This window comes from Artemia sp. Qi Xiang Cuo, chromosome 15 (assembly GCF_049724085.1).
Source record: "Artemia sp. Qi Xiang Cuo chromosome 15, ASM4972408v1, whole genome shotgun sequence".
Lineage (NCBI taxonomy): Eukaryota > Metazoa > Arthropoda > Branchiopoda > Anostraca > Artemiidae > Artemia > Artemia sp. Qi Xiang Cuo.
Window position 1 is genome coordinate 45,501,035 of NC_142808.1, and position 13,726 is coordinate 45,514,760.

At 34.7% G+C, this 13,726-nt stretch overlaps 1 protein-coding gene across 1 annotated transcript in view; it reads left to right on the top strand.

Annotated features, from left to right (window-relative positions):
* Amph (amphiphysin) overlaps positions 1-13,726 on the top strand; it is a 117,238-nt gene that overhangs the window by 94,224 nt on the left and 9,288 nt on the right. The window contains exon 11 of the mRNA XM_089101213.1: positions 7,358-7,500. Within this exon, the coding sequence (XP_088957339.1) occupies positions 7,358-7,500 (143 nt within the window). The remainder of the gene's footprint in view (positions 1-7,357; positions 7,501-13,726) is intronic.

The window sequence follows — 13,726 nt, forward strand, 5'->3', positions numbered from 1 at the left end:
TTTGGTGTATTTTTTACCAAAGAAAGATCATTGATGTGTGATCAACTTCCAGATATCAAAAAGGACCAGACATCAAAAACAGTTCTAGGACAGAAGGGCTGGTTGGTGCAGTTTCGATTTTTATAAAAGGACTAGAACTCTCAATTTAGGATCGAATGTGCAACTTAAGAAGTTCTGCCTCAATACTCTAAACCTTTTTGTGAGATCCAGGATCAAACATGCCTTTTTTTTCTTAATAATAAACCTTATATTTATACAATAAGCTACTTGTATAACTTACCCTTGCAGTGAGGGCTGCGCGAGGGAAGGGGTGTAAAAGTCAAGGTATCTTAATGAAAATCCCACCGTCAGATTCAGCGTACCGGAGAACCCTACTGCAGACGTTTCAAGTTCCCATCTTCAAAAATGTGGAGTTTTGCATTTTTTGCCAAAAGAAAGATCTCCCAGAGGTGATCGTATTGAACCAGTTGCCCAAAAATATATGCAGCGAGAATGAAAATACGCAGCGAGGGCTGCGGGAGGGAGGGGGTGTAAAAGTCAAGGTATCTTAATGAAAATTCCACCATCAGATTCAGCGTACCGTAGAGCCCTACTGTAGACGTTTCAAGCTCCCATCTTCAAAATTGTGGAGTTTTGCATTTTTTTTTCCAAAAGAAAGATCTCCCAGAGGTGATTGTGTTGCACCAGTTGCCCTAAAATATCGGGAGATGGCTCATTCGAATAGAGATAGAAGTTTTAGTTCCCTTTTTAAGTGACCAAAAATAATGGAGGGCAAACGAGCCCCCCTCCCATGCCCCTTTTTCGACAAGGTTATTCGATCAAAATTTGAAATAGCCATATTGCTCAGCATAGTTGAAAGGTCCAATAACTATGCCTTCGGATATAACATGGCCCCCACATCCATGTTCACGTGTAAATAACAAATTTTACTAAACTATGAAATTTGTTCATTTTTTACGTGTAGTATTTGTTACTGGGAATGTATATGTAGATTTTTTCGGGAGAGGGGAATAAATTTTCTACGGGGATAATTTTCAAGCGGGAGGGAAGTTTCTGGGGGGGGGGGTGTACTTTTCTGGGGAAATTTTACACTGAGAGAATTTTTCATAATTCCCATATAAAATTCTTTTTATATGTTTATCTTTTTCTTTGCTAACTGAATTTCACATGTGGATGTATTAATGGTAATTGTTCGGGGTAAATTTTCACCTGAATTGAATTGCTAGAGGATCTTTCCGTGGATAGGGAACCGGATATCCAGGTATTATTTTAAAAAAAACATCAGAAATTAAATAAACAAACAAGATTTTCTATTGAAAGTAAGGAGCAAATTTAAAAAATAAAACGAACATAACTTATTACGAATTTGACGGGTGTTGTCCCATCCTCAATACCTCGCTCTTTACGCTAAAGTTTGACTTTTTGTCCTAATTCTTTAAGAACGAATCCTGGAACACAAGGGCTGTTAATTAGAACAATAAGAAGCTTTTTTTTGAACTACTAAAAAGCTTTAGCGTGAATAGCGGGTATTGAGGTGGGGACAATTCCCTCATATACGTAATTACTTTTTGTCGTTTTAAGTTTTAATGTTTTGCCCTACTTTCAGTTGAAAAAATGTTTATTTTTTTGATTTATTTAATGAATCTTAAAAAGGACACCGATTTCTAATTGAATGACCCCTTCAAAGTTTATACGACCACCCTTCTCATAAAAACCATTTATTTTAACAATGGGTAACTTTTATAGCTTACAGATCTTGCCCTGGGGTTGAATGGGGGTTGTCAAACCCTGAGGCACGGTTATGCAGCCTTTGAACTATTTTGAACAAAATGGCTGTCTCTAAATTTTGATCGGTGGCGTTTGGGAAAAAAACGGTGTGTGTGGTGGCTTGTTGCCCCCCAATCACTTTTGACGCTTAAAGTATCAAAATAGTATTCACAAAATGCACTAAAATTTTGTACATATGCATTTTTGTTACATTCTTACGATTCGGACAAAAATTTCGTTTGGGGGGGGAGGGTAGACTTTCCCCAGCATTCCCAGCTCAGGACTGAAATTTCAACATCCCTTGAAAAGAATCTCAAGGGTCGACAGCTTGACTGAAAGAATTGGATAAATTAAGTGGTTCAACCCAGAAGTACTGTGCACTGAATTGGCCACTGTGGCGACAATCCTCTACACTCCGGCTTTCACTTTGCTTGATAATAAAGGCACAAATAACAAATACTTAGACGCTATTGAATGGAGTCATTGCCAGATGAGTTCCATTCGTTCAAAGATGCGAAGTTTCAAAGCCGTCGAATTTAATTCTTGTTGCATGAAGTCTCTTGCTAGTATTGACAGAATAACCATGATATGATATATTAAACTGAGTTGATGGAAGAAACTGACCTTATCAATGAAACAGTGGGTTAGATTCACTGATTGGGGATACTCTTGTGTTCATTTATATCCCAAAGCTAATTACTGTTAACCTGTTGTAGAATTACGGCTGTACATAAACCTTATCCTTTTGGCTCTAATTCCAGCTCTTGTCGCAAAATCGCATGCTTCTAAGGGAAACCGTAAGCAACAAACTACTACTACTACTTCTACTAACAACTCACTGCACTACGAAGCTGTCTAAGGCCGACACAGCTTCTCATGCTCCTCCCCCATCCCAAACTATTCAAAGCCTACCGCTTTACACCCTCCCACGAAGTTCAAATTTCTGTGGCTATAATTCTTTTTCGGGGTATAAAACTGTTTCAGTAACAAATTAAGCATTTAGAACGTGTCCTGGTCTATGTGGTGGCATTTTACGACTTCTTTTAAATGCACATTATAATTTCTTAGAATACATTAATGGCTTGGTAGGGCAGTCAAGGAGACAATCAGTCTTGATTTGCTCTTGATAATTTTCTGCATTTCAATATTTATTCTTTCCTTGGCTTTTCTTTTGTATACTTTTTCGTGGTTACCATCTTCATAGGCCAGACCATATCTAGGGAGACGGGGGGGGGGGTGTAGTTATCGGGTCCCTCCCCCCTGAGATTTCCGTACACTTTGTAAAGTTTTTCCCCACTTACCCTCCTCCCCTGATCAAAATCAACCCCTTTTTACTTCTGGAGGTAAATTCTGAATACGACCTTGCTCATTGCTTTCAAGGACTTTGAAAAAAAAAATGAATTATAATAAAAGTCACGAGGTTTTAAAATATGGATCGGGAAGCATTGAGGTATCCAAACTTTTTATTCATTTTTAGGAAGCCATTTATTTTTGGGGGAAGAAGAATTACTGTCTCTGTTTCTCTAGTTCCTTCTGTTGGTCGTTTAAATTTCTAGAAAACCGTCCAGACTACATTTTTCTGTGCTGGCCCTGTTTTGATCTGTGTAGATGTTGCAGTTTCATCAATGCAATCTCCGCTCACACCTAGATTTTCAAATTTTTGTTACCTCCGTACTTAACCATTTTTAAATTGCGATCTCGAAATTCTTTTGAATTAGTAACAAAACGAAATTCATAGTAACATGAAACTGAGATTGATGTCATGCTAACTATAAAATTTGAGGAAACCAAGACTAACGTCAAAATAAACAATAAACTCATGAAGCGCTTGATGTTATAATGTTAATACAACCTGAAATCTCAAGCAACAAATCATTCTTTACCAACAATAAGATTCTGTTTCTATTTATATGTATCGCCATAAACAAAACCCCATTTCGGAGAACTTGGTCGAGGCCCAAGGCCTCAACCGAGTCTGTTGATTTTGAATTGAAGTTATCAAGTATTTTGCAGTAGGTTGCATAGGTTGCATCAAGACATGGCTAATTGTAGACAGAGAAAAGGCCAAGCCAAGACAAGTAATAAGGAAAATCACTTCCACGTGTCTCTTTTTTTATTATATTGCATCTTCTTTGTTTTTTAAGCAACCACTAGTGGGCACTTAAAATACCATAACTATCAAAATAACCAAAACTATCCTTAGACAAGGCCTCTATAACACTACAAAATATCTTCCTCGACCTTTTACCGCGCTCACATTTTACAGCTATATTTACAGCTGTACCGAAAATGTATTTACGGTAATGTACAGAATTTGGCTTATTTTATCATCTCATGTATTATTGCAACAATTTATACCAGTTATTTTGTACCAAAATTTCAATGTGTTTGGGTTATTCACACTTCATTACAGTTGTACATTGATATTCATTGTTTTTTTTTTTATTTTTTTTTTTTACAAAATACACCTTAACATCTTAAGAAATTCAATCAAAAGTAAATCTATAGATTTGAAATGCTGCTTAATTATTTTTTTGTTTTACAAAGGATGATTATCCTCGCCATCATTTTCAATTTTGACACGTTTTGATTCTCGCTGCCCATGTTGATTTTCATTGACTCGCTCACATGCTCGGTGTCGCATGTCTTCTAACCGCGTGTGTCTTTGCTCTTCATTTTCAATTTTGACTCGCTCAGATGATCGGTGCCGCATGTCTTCTAACCGCGTTTGTCTTTGCTCTTCATTTTCATTTTTGACACGCTCTAATTGTCGTTTTCGTATAAATTCTGACCGCCTGTTTCTTTGCTCTTCATTTTCATTTTTGACAAGTTTCTGGACTTTGATTACCTCAGACAATTAAGCAATGGTCTTTGCTTTAGCTTTCTATATTAGTATTGTCGTAATTGATGGTCCTGGTTGTCGATTTTCACATCTTATCACCTTTGATAGTTCAGATGTTGGTTCCAAAAAAGCATCATTTATAGTAACTACAACTGCAAATTTTTGTTTTTTGGGCCTTCCAACAGACATTACATTATATAAATAACTGATGTGTTGGAAAGTCAATATTCTTATTTATGCTATGCATGACATATAAGAAATTGCTTATATGATGTCAGAAAAAATGCTTATATGAAGTACTAACATAGTACATGTCGACATTTGCAAAAACCAAAATTTAGGCTCTTCGTGAATTTTTTCAGACTTTTGACCTATATTTTTCATTTTTGGCACGCCGCCGTTTTTCTTCTTACCACGTGTGCCTTTGCTCTTCATTTTCATTTTTGGCTCGCTCACTTGTTCGGCGTCGCATGTCTTCTAACCGCATGTGTCTTTGCCCTTTATTTCACTTTTGACACTCTAATGGTCGTTATTGCATATCTTCTAACCGCCCGTATCTTTGCTCTTCATTTTCATTTGACACGTTTTCGGATTTTGATTCCTTCACACAATTTATCAATCGCCTTTGCTTTAGCTCCCGGTATTGGTGTTGTCGTAATTGATGGTCCAGGTTTTCCATTTTCACATCTTTTATAACGTTTGATAGTTCAGGTAATGGGTTCCAAAGAATCATCATTTATAGTAACTGCAACTGCAAATTTTGTTTTTTGGGCCTAAGAAAATTCTTATATGGTGCCATATATGATGTCATAAGAAATGCTAATATGATGTACTAACATAGTACATGACGCCATTTGCAAAACCCAAATATAAAGCTCTTAACGATTTTTCTCATACTTCTGATCTATCTAGATCGTTTTTTTTATGCGAGAATATCCCAAGATACCATTTTTTTGAAAATATATGTAGCCGTTTTCAAGAACATGAATAAACAAACAATTTTTGCTCCATATACTACTACTACTACTACTACTACTAAAAACTCACTGCAGCACCAAGCCACCTCAGGTCAACACAGCTACGCGCGCTCCTCCTCCATCCCAATTAACTAAACCTTCCCTATTTACCCCCTCCCAGGAAGTTCGCATTTCCTTTAAATCTTTCTTTATGCTCACGCACACACACACACACACACACACACACACACACACACACACACACACACACACACACACACACACACACACACACACACACACACACACACACACACACACACACACACACACACACACACACACACACACACACACACACACACACACACACACACACACACACACACACACACACACACACACACACACACACACACACACACACACACACACACAAAATATATATATATATATATATATATATATATATATATATATATATATATATATATATATATATATATATATATATATATATATATATATATATATATATATATATATATATATATATATATATATATATATATATATATATATATACATTATATATATTTTTTTTCTGTATTTCTATATCTATTCTTTCATTGACTTTTTTTATGCTATTTAGAGGTTATCATCTTCATAATCCATACCGCATCTAGTGGGACGGGGAGGGAGGGTGGTTATCGCCCCCCCTGATATTTTTGGTGCTGGTGAAGTTTTTGCACCCCATTGCAGACACATTAATGTATTGTTGGTTCTTATCATACATGTAGACATGTTGTTCGTCGAATTATTGCACAGTGCAATATGATGGAGGAATTTACCCCTCCCAAAACTGATTAGGAGTGTCTTTCAGAATCTAATTATCATTAATTATATGTTAGCACCTCATCCTTAAAATAGCTCATAAATACAATTTCTTTTTGTTATATGCTCAAGAAGAGAAAGATTTTAGCTATCTACTTCTTACTGCACTAATAATACAAACACTATATTTAATATATATTAGCTGATATTTTAGAACACAAATAATAATAGATAATTGATTACCATTCGTGATAATTGGGTTCAAACGTAAGCGACTATTGCATTTTGCCTGGAGTGTGAATTTTGCCCGAAACTGAATTCAACCTTGCCTTGCTTTCTCTGTTTGATGGAAGTTAATTTAGGTGTTTGGCTCTTTTTTGTTAATGCATGGCATTCTTAGATGCGGTACCAATAAAAGAAAACAGTTTTTTTCTACTATTAAAAGATTTTTGAATCTGTTATTTCTCATTTTATATTCTACTGCCTTTAAATTTCCTCCTCTAAGCACAATCACCTCCTTTAAACAACGGATCTCCTAAGTAACCATACTCGAGTGTCGAACCGTGAGTTTCTTATCTAATTGTCATTTCAGATTTACCATCCACTAGAATTGATCCTCTTTTTTAAACAAGTATGCGTATTATTTTATGAAAGGCAATTTTTCGCAAAATTTGAGAGCAAAGATGCTATTTAAAAAGGCGATCACTTTAATCACATTGAACGTATTATGTAAAGAAAGAAAGAAAGGGAAAGACAAAAAAGGGAGAAGGGGGGCATTAAAAAGCAAAATGAAATTTAGATATGCGTTGATAGCGGTTAGAAGGGATACATGTCCGCCTTTGCTGTCAAGTGATATTCTGAGTTTTTAAGATATGGTTGCTCTTAACTTTCTGTTTTTTGTAAGTTTTTTTTTTTTTAAGTCGGTGCCTTTTATGTGTAACAATATTGTATTTTGAAGGTGCAACAACCGAGGATTTGCCGCCAGGTGTTCTGTATCGAGTTCGTGCTGCGTATAAATACGATCCGGAAGATGAGGATGAATTGCAACTCGAGATTGGTGACATTGTACGTGTGATTGAATATGAAGATCCCGAAGAACAGGTTCGCTTCTTTTAAGTCATCTCTCTCTCTCTTTCTCTCTCTCTTTCTCTTTCTCTCTTTCTTATCTTTCTTATCAACACGGGCCCCTTGTAGGAAGATTGACCGATTCTTTCTGTGTATGTTTTAACAGGTTAGAAAAAGATAATAAAATCAAATGCAGGCGTGAATATAAAGGAAGTTAAAAGAAAATAATTATTGTCCTTCCCGTTGGACATTGCTTCTTCATTTCTTTGAATTGTTCAATTACAACAAAAAAGCCTGTTAAATATTGATAAATAAACTAAAAATATTAACTTTAAGCAGTCTTTATACATTACTTGTAAGTCGGCAAGTATCGTCTAGACTCGTATAACCATTATTAATTATTCTCCATTTTACAACCTGTAGTAAAGAGAAGCTAGAACAAATCGATCGAGAGGGGAATTTCGAAATAAAATAGAAAACATCAAAAACTTATTTATAAGCCTTTTTGTTACTTTTTTACGAGTCTAAAAAAAAAATTCGGGGGAATGTATTCAAACCAGCCCCCCACGCTCTCCTCTGGATGCGGCTCTGCTTATCATGCCCCGAATTTTAATGGTAAAGCTTTAGGAATTTTTCTCTCTTTTATTATATTACAAACAGGAAAAAGCCTACGGCTTTTTCTTCTTTGGAATAGTAAGAGACGATCCTCAAATAATCAGGCAGCTAATTATGTTTATAATTTGTTCTTTAACATAAACTTCATTAATCGGATATTTTAATATATCCTATATGGTCTAGAGGTTGGGATAGCTGTCACCCAGCAGGCTTGAGTTCAATTTCCGTACGGAAAATTTTTACTTATGATGATTTCTTAAGGAACATAATTAAAATTTCTTAATGTAATAAAAATAATTTGTTTTAATTACAAAAGGTTTTTAACCCAATTAATTTCCTTTAAAATGAGCCATTGAACAACTCTCTACGATGTTCCAGTGCCATGCTATCTGTTGAATTACTAACCTATACTATAATTAAGTGGCGTATAAAATTTAGTATAGGCAAGAGGTCGTTCTTTATTATAAGGAGCTTGAAACTTCTACAATAAGGTTCTTCGATACGCCGAATCTGATGGTGTGATTTTCATTAAGATTCTGGGACTTTTAGGGTGTGTTTTCCTCTTTTTTCGAAAATAAGACGAATTTTCTCTGGCTTGTAACTTTTGATGGGTGCGTCTAATATCGTGGTTTAGCCACTACTCTTGATTTTCAAACCAATATATTTTTCTTGTTTTTCAAGCCAAGGGACATTTAGTTTCCTGTACAGGGGTATTGGACATTGCGATTCTAATAGTGTTTTTTGTCTTCTGATCTGACCTGATTCTAGTTTTAGGAGTTATAGGAATTTTTTTTTACTATGGGGCGTCATCTTGTATCTTTATTATAGCTATGAGGTATGATTGTCTCTTACTAGGTTGCTAGCTACTGCTGCAACCCGAATTTCTCCTTGTGTTTATCTTTCACGGATACATAACTTTTGTAGTATTTATATTCTTCGTGGGGGTGATGGACAATCTCAGCATTAATTTTACTTATGTCTGCTTTCAAAGGCGCGAAAATAACATATTCATTCACTCTATTGTAATTTTGATGTCTTTTAACCACTGATTTTGTTGTGCAATATTTTTGTTTGCGATTCAGTGTGATACTCACTGTCCACTGTCCTTAATCCATACCTTTTGTTTTAGCTTTTTGGAGTTGCGTATGATATGCCATAAGATTAGGCTTATTACAACAGTAAACAGGACGAAAATAAACTGTCTTATTACAAAGGGAATATTCTCAAGTACGCCAATTATGGAGTCGTTTAAGTTTGTCTCCTGGTGCTCACCCTTCATACAGCTTTCATTAGCCTGAACTGCTTCCAAAGCTCTCATAAAAAATGCCAGCAAGAAAAATAAAATGAAATTCTTATTACAGCAAAACATTTTTTGATTTATTTCGTGAAGAAACAGAAATTCTGCTATCGTATCAAGTTACAATTCGGACTGTTTATTTTACTAATCTGCAAACTTTTGATTTTTCCTTTAATTTTCTTTGAATTGTTTTAATTCTATATCAAAACATTTAAAAATATTTTTGCAATTACCAGTTTTTTAGTCAGTAAGACTTTTGAAGTTAAGTTCTCTATCTACTTTTTCAAATAATTGTGAAACCAAATTTAACATGTAATGACCTTGCCACTAAGTTCAATTTAAAAAGTAAAATTATTATTTTGCAAGATATTTATATAGTAACTTTGAAATAAAAAGTCAAATATGGCATAATACCCTAGAAAAGTTTACCAATGATAATACTACTACTAAAGCTAATGCTACGACTATTATTTAATATTTCAGTTACTATCTGCTATCGTTCGGTCTTTTCTATATCATGTAACAAAAACCTAACAAAAAATAAAACTAGTTTAAAAATTTTTGGGTATTTTATAGTTTAAATTAAAAGATTAAAATTATTGCTCAGATACCATAAATAAATTTGCAGTTTATAACTTTAGCAATTCTGAACTGAAAACTAAAATTAAATAAAAATTGTTTTTTCAACTTTTACGTAACGTCACTCATTACGTCATATATGGTTATTAGTACATAATCGGGGTTAGATATTACGTCATATATGGTTATTAGTAGACAATCGGGAGAATATTCGTTCTTCATTATAACTACCCCTGCAACCAACTTATATCAGTTACTATGGGCCAGAGATCGGCCAGGGATTTCAGACAAGGCGGTTCTAATAGTGTACTTTTTGTTTTGATCATACTTTTTTTAGGAGTTATAGGTTTTTATATATCTTAACATTGGACGCGGTCGTCTCTTACTAGGTTGCTAGCTACCGCTGCCACCCGGAAAAATGTTTGAAATACCACAGACTGTTTGATTTATGTATCATATTGTTAATTTTACAACTTTGACGTCATAGTCTAAATGGCTAGCACGATCAGCCAATAACCGAAAGGTTGGTGGTTAGATCCAGCCGGGGTCGTTTTCTTTTAGTTTGTAATTCAGCTATAAATAAAACCATATTATTACTATATCATTAACTATAATTAAGTTGAGTACCTAATCCAGTATAGGCAAGAGTTCGTTCTTTATTATAATCAATCAGCTGACTAAGTCCAATATATTCAATGGTTTGTTATTGTTTTTTGTTAGGTTCTTGCTACTCGACGCGTGACTATAACTAATCATAACTTTGTCAAACATGTTTTTGTTGTTTTGTGCATTTGTTTTTGCTGTTCTTTTTTATTTTTTTTTATTGGCCTACTTTATGGGGCTTGTAATCTCTATAAATAAACGAAAACAAAGCCCTACGGATAATTTAATGAGCGAACTTGCCGATAGATTAAAAGATTCAAGGATTTCTTTAGGAGGACTAGTGAAGCCAAGTCTTTTGAAGCAGAAAGAACAGGAAAAATAAAAAGAATTTTTACGAAGCTTAAGGATCCTTTTGTAGTACCAGGACCTATTCCTCCTCGTAACAGGTCCAAGTTCACGCATACCCCCAAAATTAGCTCTTATAGCTCCACCATCTAAAGGATTATTCGTAACAGGTCCAAGTGCCAATGAAGAAAACCTTGTTTACTCGGCTATAAGGGGATTTGAAGGCGCGATCAAGAATGAGGAGCAGAACGAATTTAAAATTATGTAGAAGTTAATTTAATTTCTTTCCCGATGCTTCTTTTATTCTTGTAGATAATTATTTGGCCCATCTAGAGCCAAACCAAAAGCAGGTTGTTCTCAAATAGGGTGGGTTGAGGTCATAAAGGAAGGTTAAAGAAAAATTTGAACTTTCTGGTAGGATATAAAGAAGGAGGCTTTGAATAAGTGAGGATGGAACAGGGGCGTGCCTAGCTACATTTGTTACAGCCGGCATGGTGCTCGAACGAGTTTTTAGAAGTAGTAGCAGTATTTCAGGTCAGAAATGACGTCATTAATAAAACTTGTAAGAACAAACTAGAATGGAATAAAGCTTTACATTGATTCTATAAGGAATTTGTTTCCCATTGGCAGTATGGACTTTTCATTTTTAATGGACACAATGAACATTTTCATATGTATTTGTAAAGCTATCTGTGGAAAAGAAAAAAAGAAAAAAAGATGCCGTTTGGGCAGAATGCTATAGTAGCTGTCACTTTTCATTATTTTCAAGCCAAGATATTTCCCTTGTTTTTAAAGTCAAATGACAGAAAGATTCCTATATAGGGATTTTGGACAAGGCAGTTCGAATGTCATACGTTTTGTTTTGATCTGACTTTTTTTAGGAGTTATGGGTTTTTATTTATTTCTTGACATTGGACGTGATCGTCTCTTACTAGGTTGCTAGCTACAGCTGCAACCCGGATAATAATTGACCAACACCAATTATGATGAGCTATATCGGTCTTTTATGTAATACCACTGCAACCTGGGAAACAAATATGATAATATTACAAACAGGAAAAAGCCTACGGCTTTTTCTTCTTTGAAATAGTAAGAGACGAAACTCTAACGATCAAGTAGCTACTAAGTCCAATGAATGCAATAATTTATTATTCCAATGATCGTCTTATCATGTAATAATTGACAAACACCATATATGATGAGCTATATTGGTCCTTTATGTAACTACCATTGGAACCACCATATATCAATTACTATGGGTGAGAGATCGTTCTTTACTGTAATGATCGTCTCTTACTAGGTTGCTAGCTACCGCTGCAACCCATACTATTGGAAATTACATAATCCCTATTTATGTTTTAGTTAACATGGGCAAGGTGTCGTTCTTTATTGTAAAATATCCTATATGGTCTAGAGGTTGGGATAGCTCTCACCCAGCAGGCTTGAGTTCAATTTCCGTATGGGAAATTTTTACTTATGATGATTTCTTAAGGAACATAATTAAAATTTCTTAATGTAATAAAAATAATTTGTTTTAATTAAAAAAGGTTTTTAACCCCATTAATTTCCTTTAAAATGAGCCATTGAACAACTCTCTACGATGTTCCAGTGCCATGCTATCTGTTGAATTACTAAACTATACTATAATTAAGTGGCGTATAAAATTTAGTATAGGCTAGAGGTCGTTCTTTATTATAAAAACTATGACGACATTCAATATTTATCTAGTAGGGTTTCAGACAAGGTAATTCTAATGATGTACTTTTGTTTTGATCTGACTCTATTTTTAGGAGTTTTGTTATATTTCTTAGCATTGGACTGATCGTCTCTTACTAGATTGCTAGCTACTGCTGCAACCCGGATTCACATATATTATTTATGAGAGGCAACCTGGCCGAGTGGTCCAAGGCACTGGTGTTAGCCACCAGTCTCTTTGGAGGCGTGGGTTCAAATTTTACCGCTGGTAAACGATTATGTTTGAAAGACTGCAGTGTGAAAAGACATCGAAAATGCAGTTTTTGGTGGAAAAATTTATTCTCTTTTAGAAATAATTTATTTTAGTTACAAAAGGTTTTTAACCCAATTAATTTCCTTTAAAATGAGCTATTGAACAACCCTCTACGATGTTCCAGTGCCAAGCTATCTCTGGAAACAAAGAAAAAAAAAAGAAAAAAATATCCCGTTTAGGAAGAATGTTGTAGTAGCTGCCACTTTTCTTGATTTTCAAGCCAATATATTTCCCTTTCTGTTCAAGCCAAGGGACAGAAAGTTTCCTATACAGGGGTTTCGGACAAGGCGGTTCTAATGGTGTACTTTTTGTTTTGATCTGACTCCTTTTTTAGGAGCTATGGGTTTTTATATTTCTTAAAATTGGACGTGATCGTCTCTTACTAGGTTGCTAGCTACCGCTGCAACCCGGATTCCAATGATCGTCTTTTAATGTAAAAAAATTACAAACAGGAAAAAGCCTACGGCTTTTTCTTCTTTGGAATAGTAAGATACGATCCTCAAATAATCAGGCAGCTAACTAGGTTTATAATTTGTTCTTTAACATAAACTTCGTTAACCGGATATTTTAATATATCCTATATGGTCTAGAGGTTGGGATAGCTCTCACCCAGTAGGCTTGAGTTCAATTTTTGTATGGAAAATTTTTACTTATGATGATTTCTTAAGGAACATATACAATTTCTTAATGTAATAAAAATAATTTGTTTTAATTACAAAAGGTTTTTAGCCCCATTAATTTCCTTCATAATGAGCCATTGAACAACTCTCTACAATGTTGCAGTGCCATGCTATCTGTTGAATTCCTAACCTATA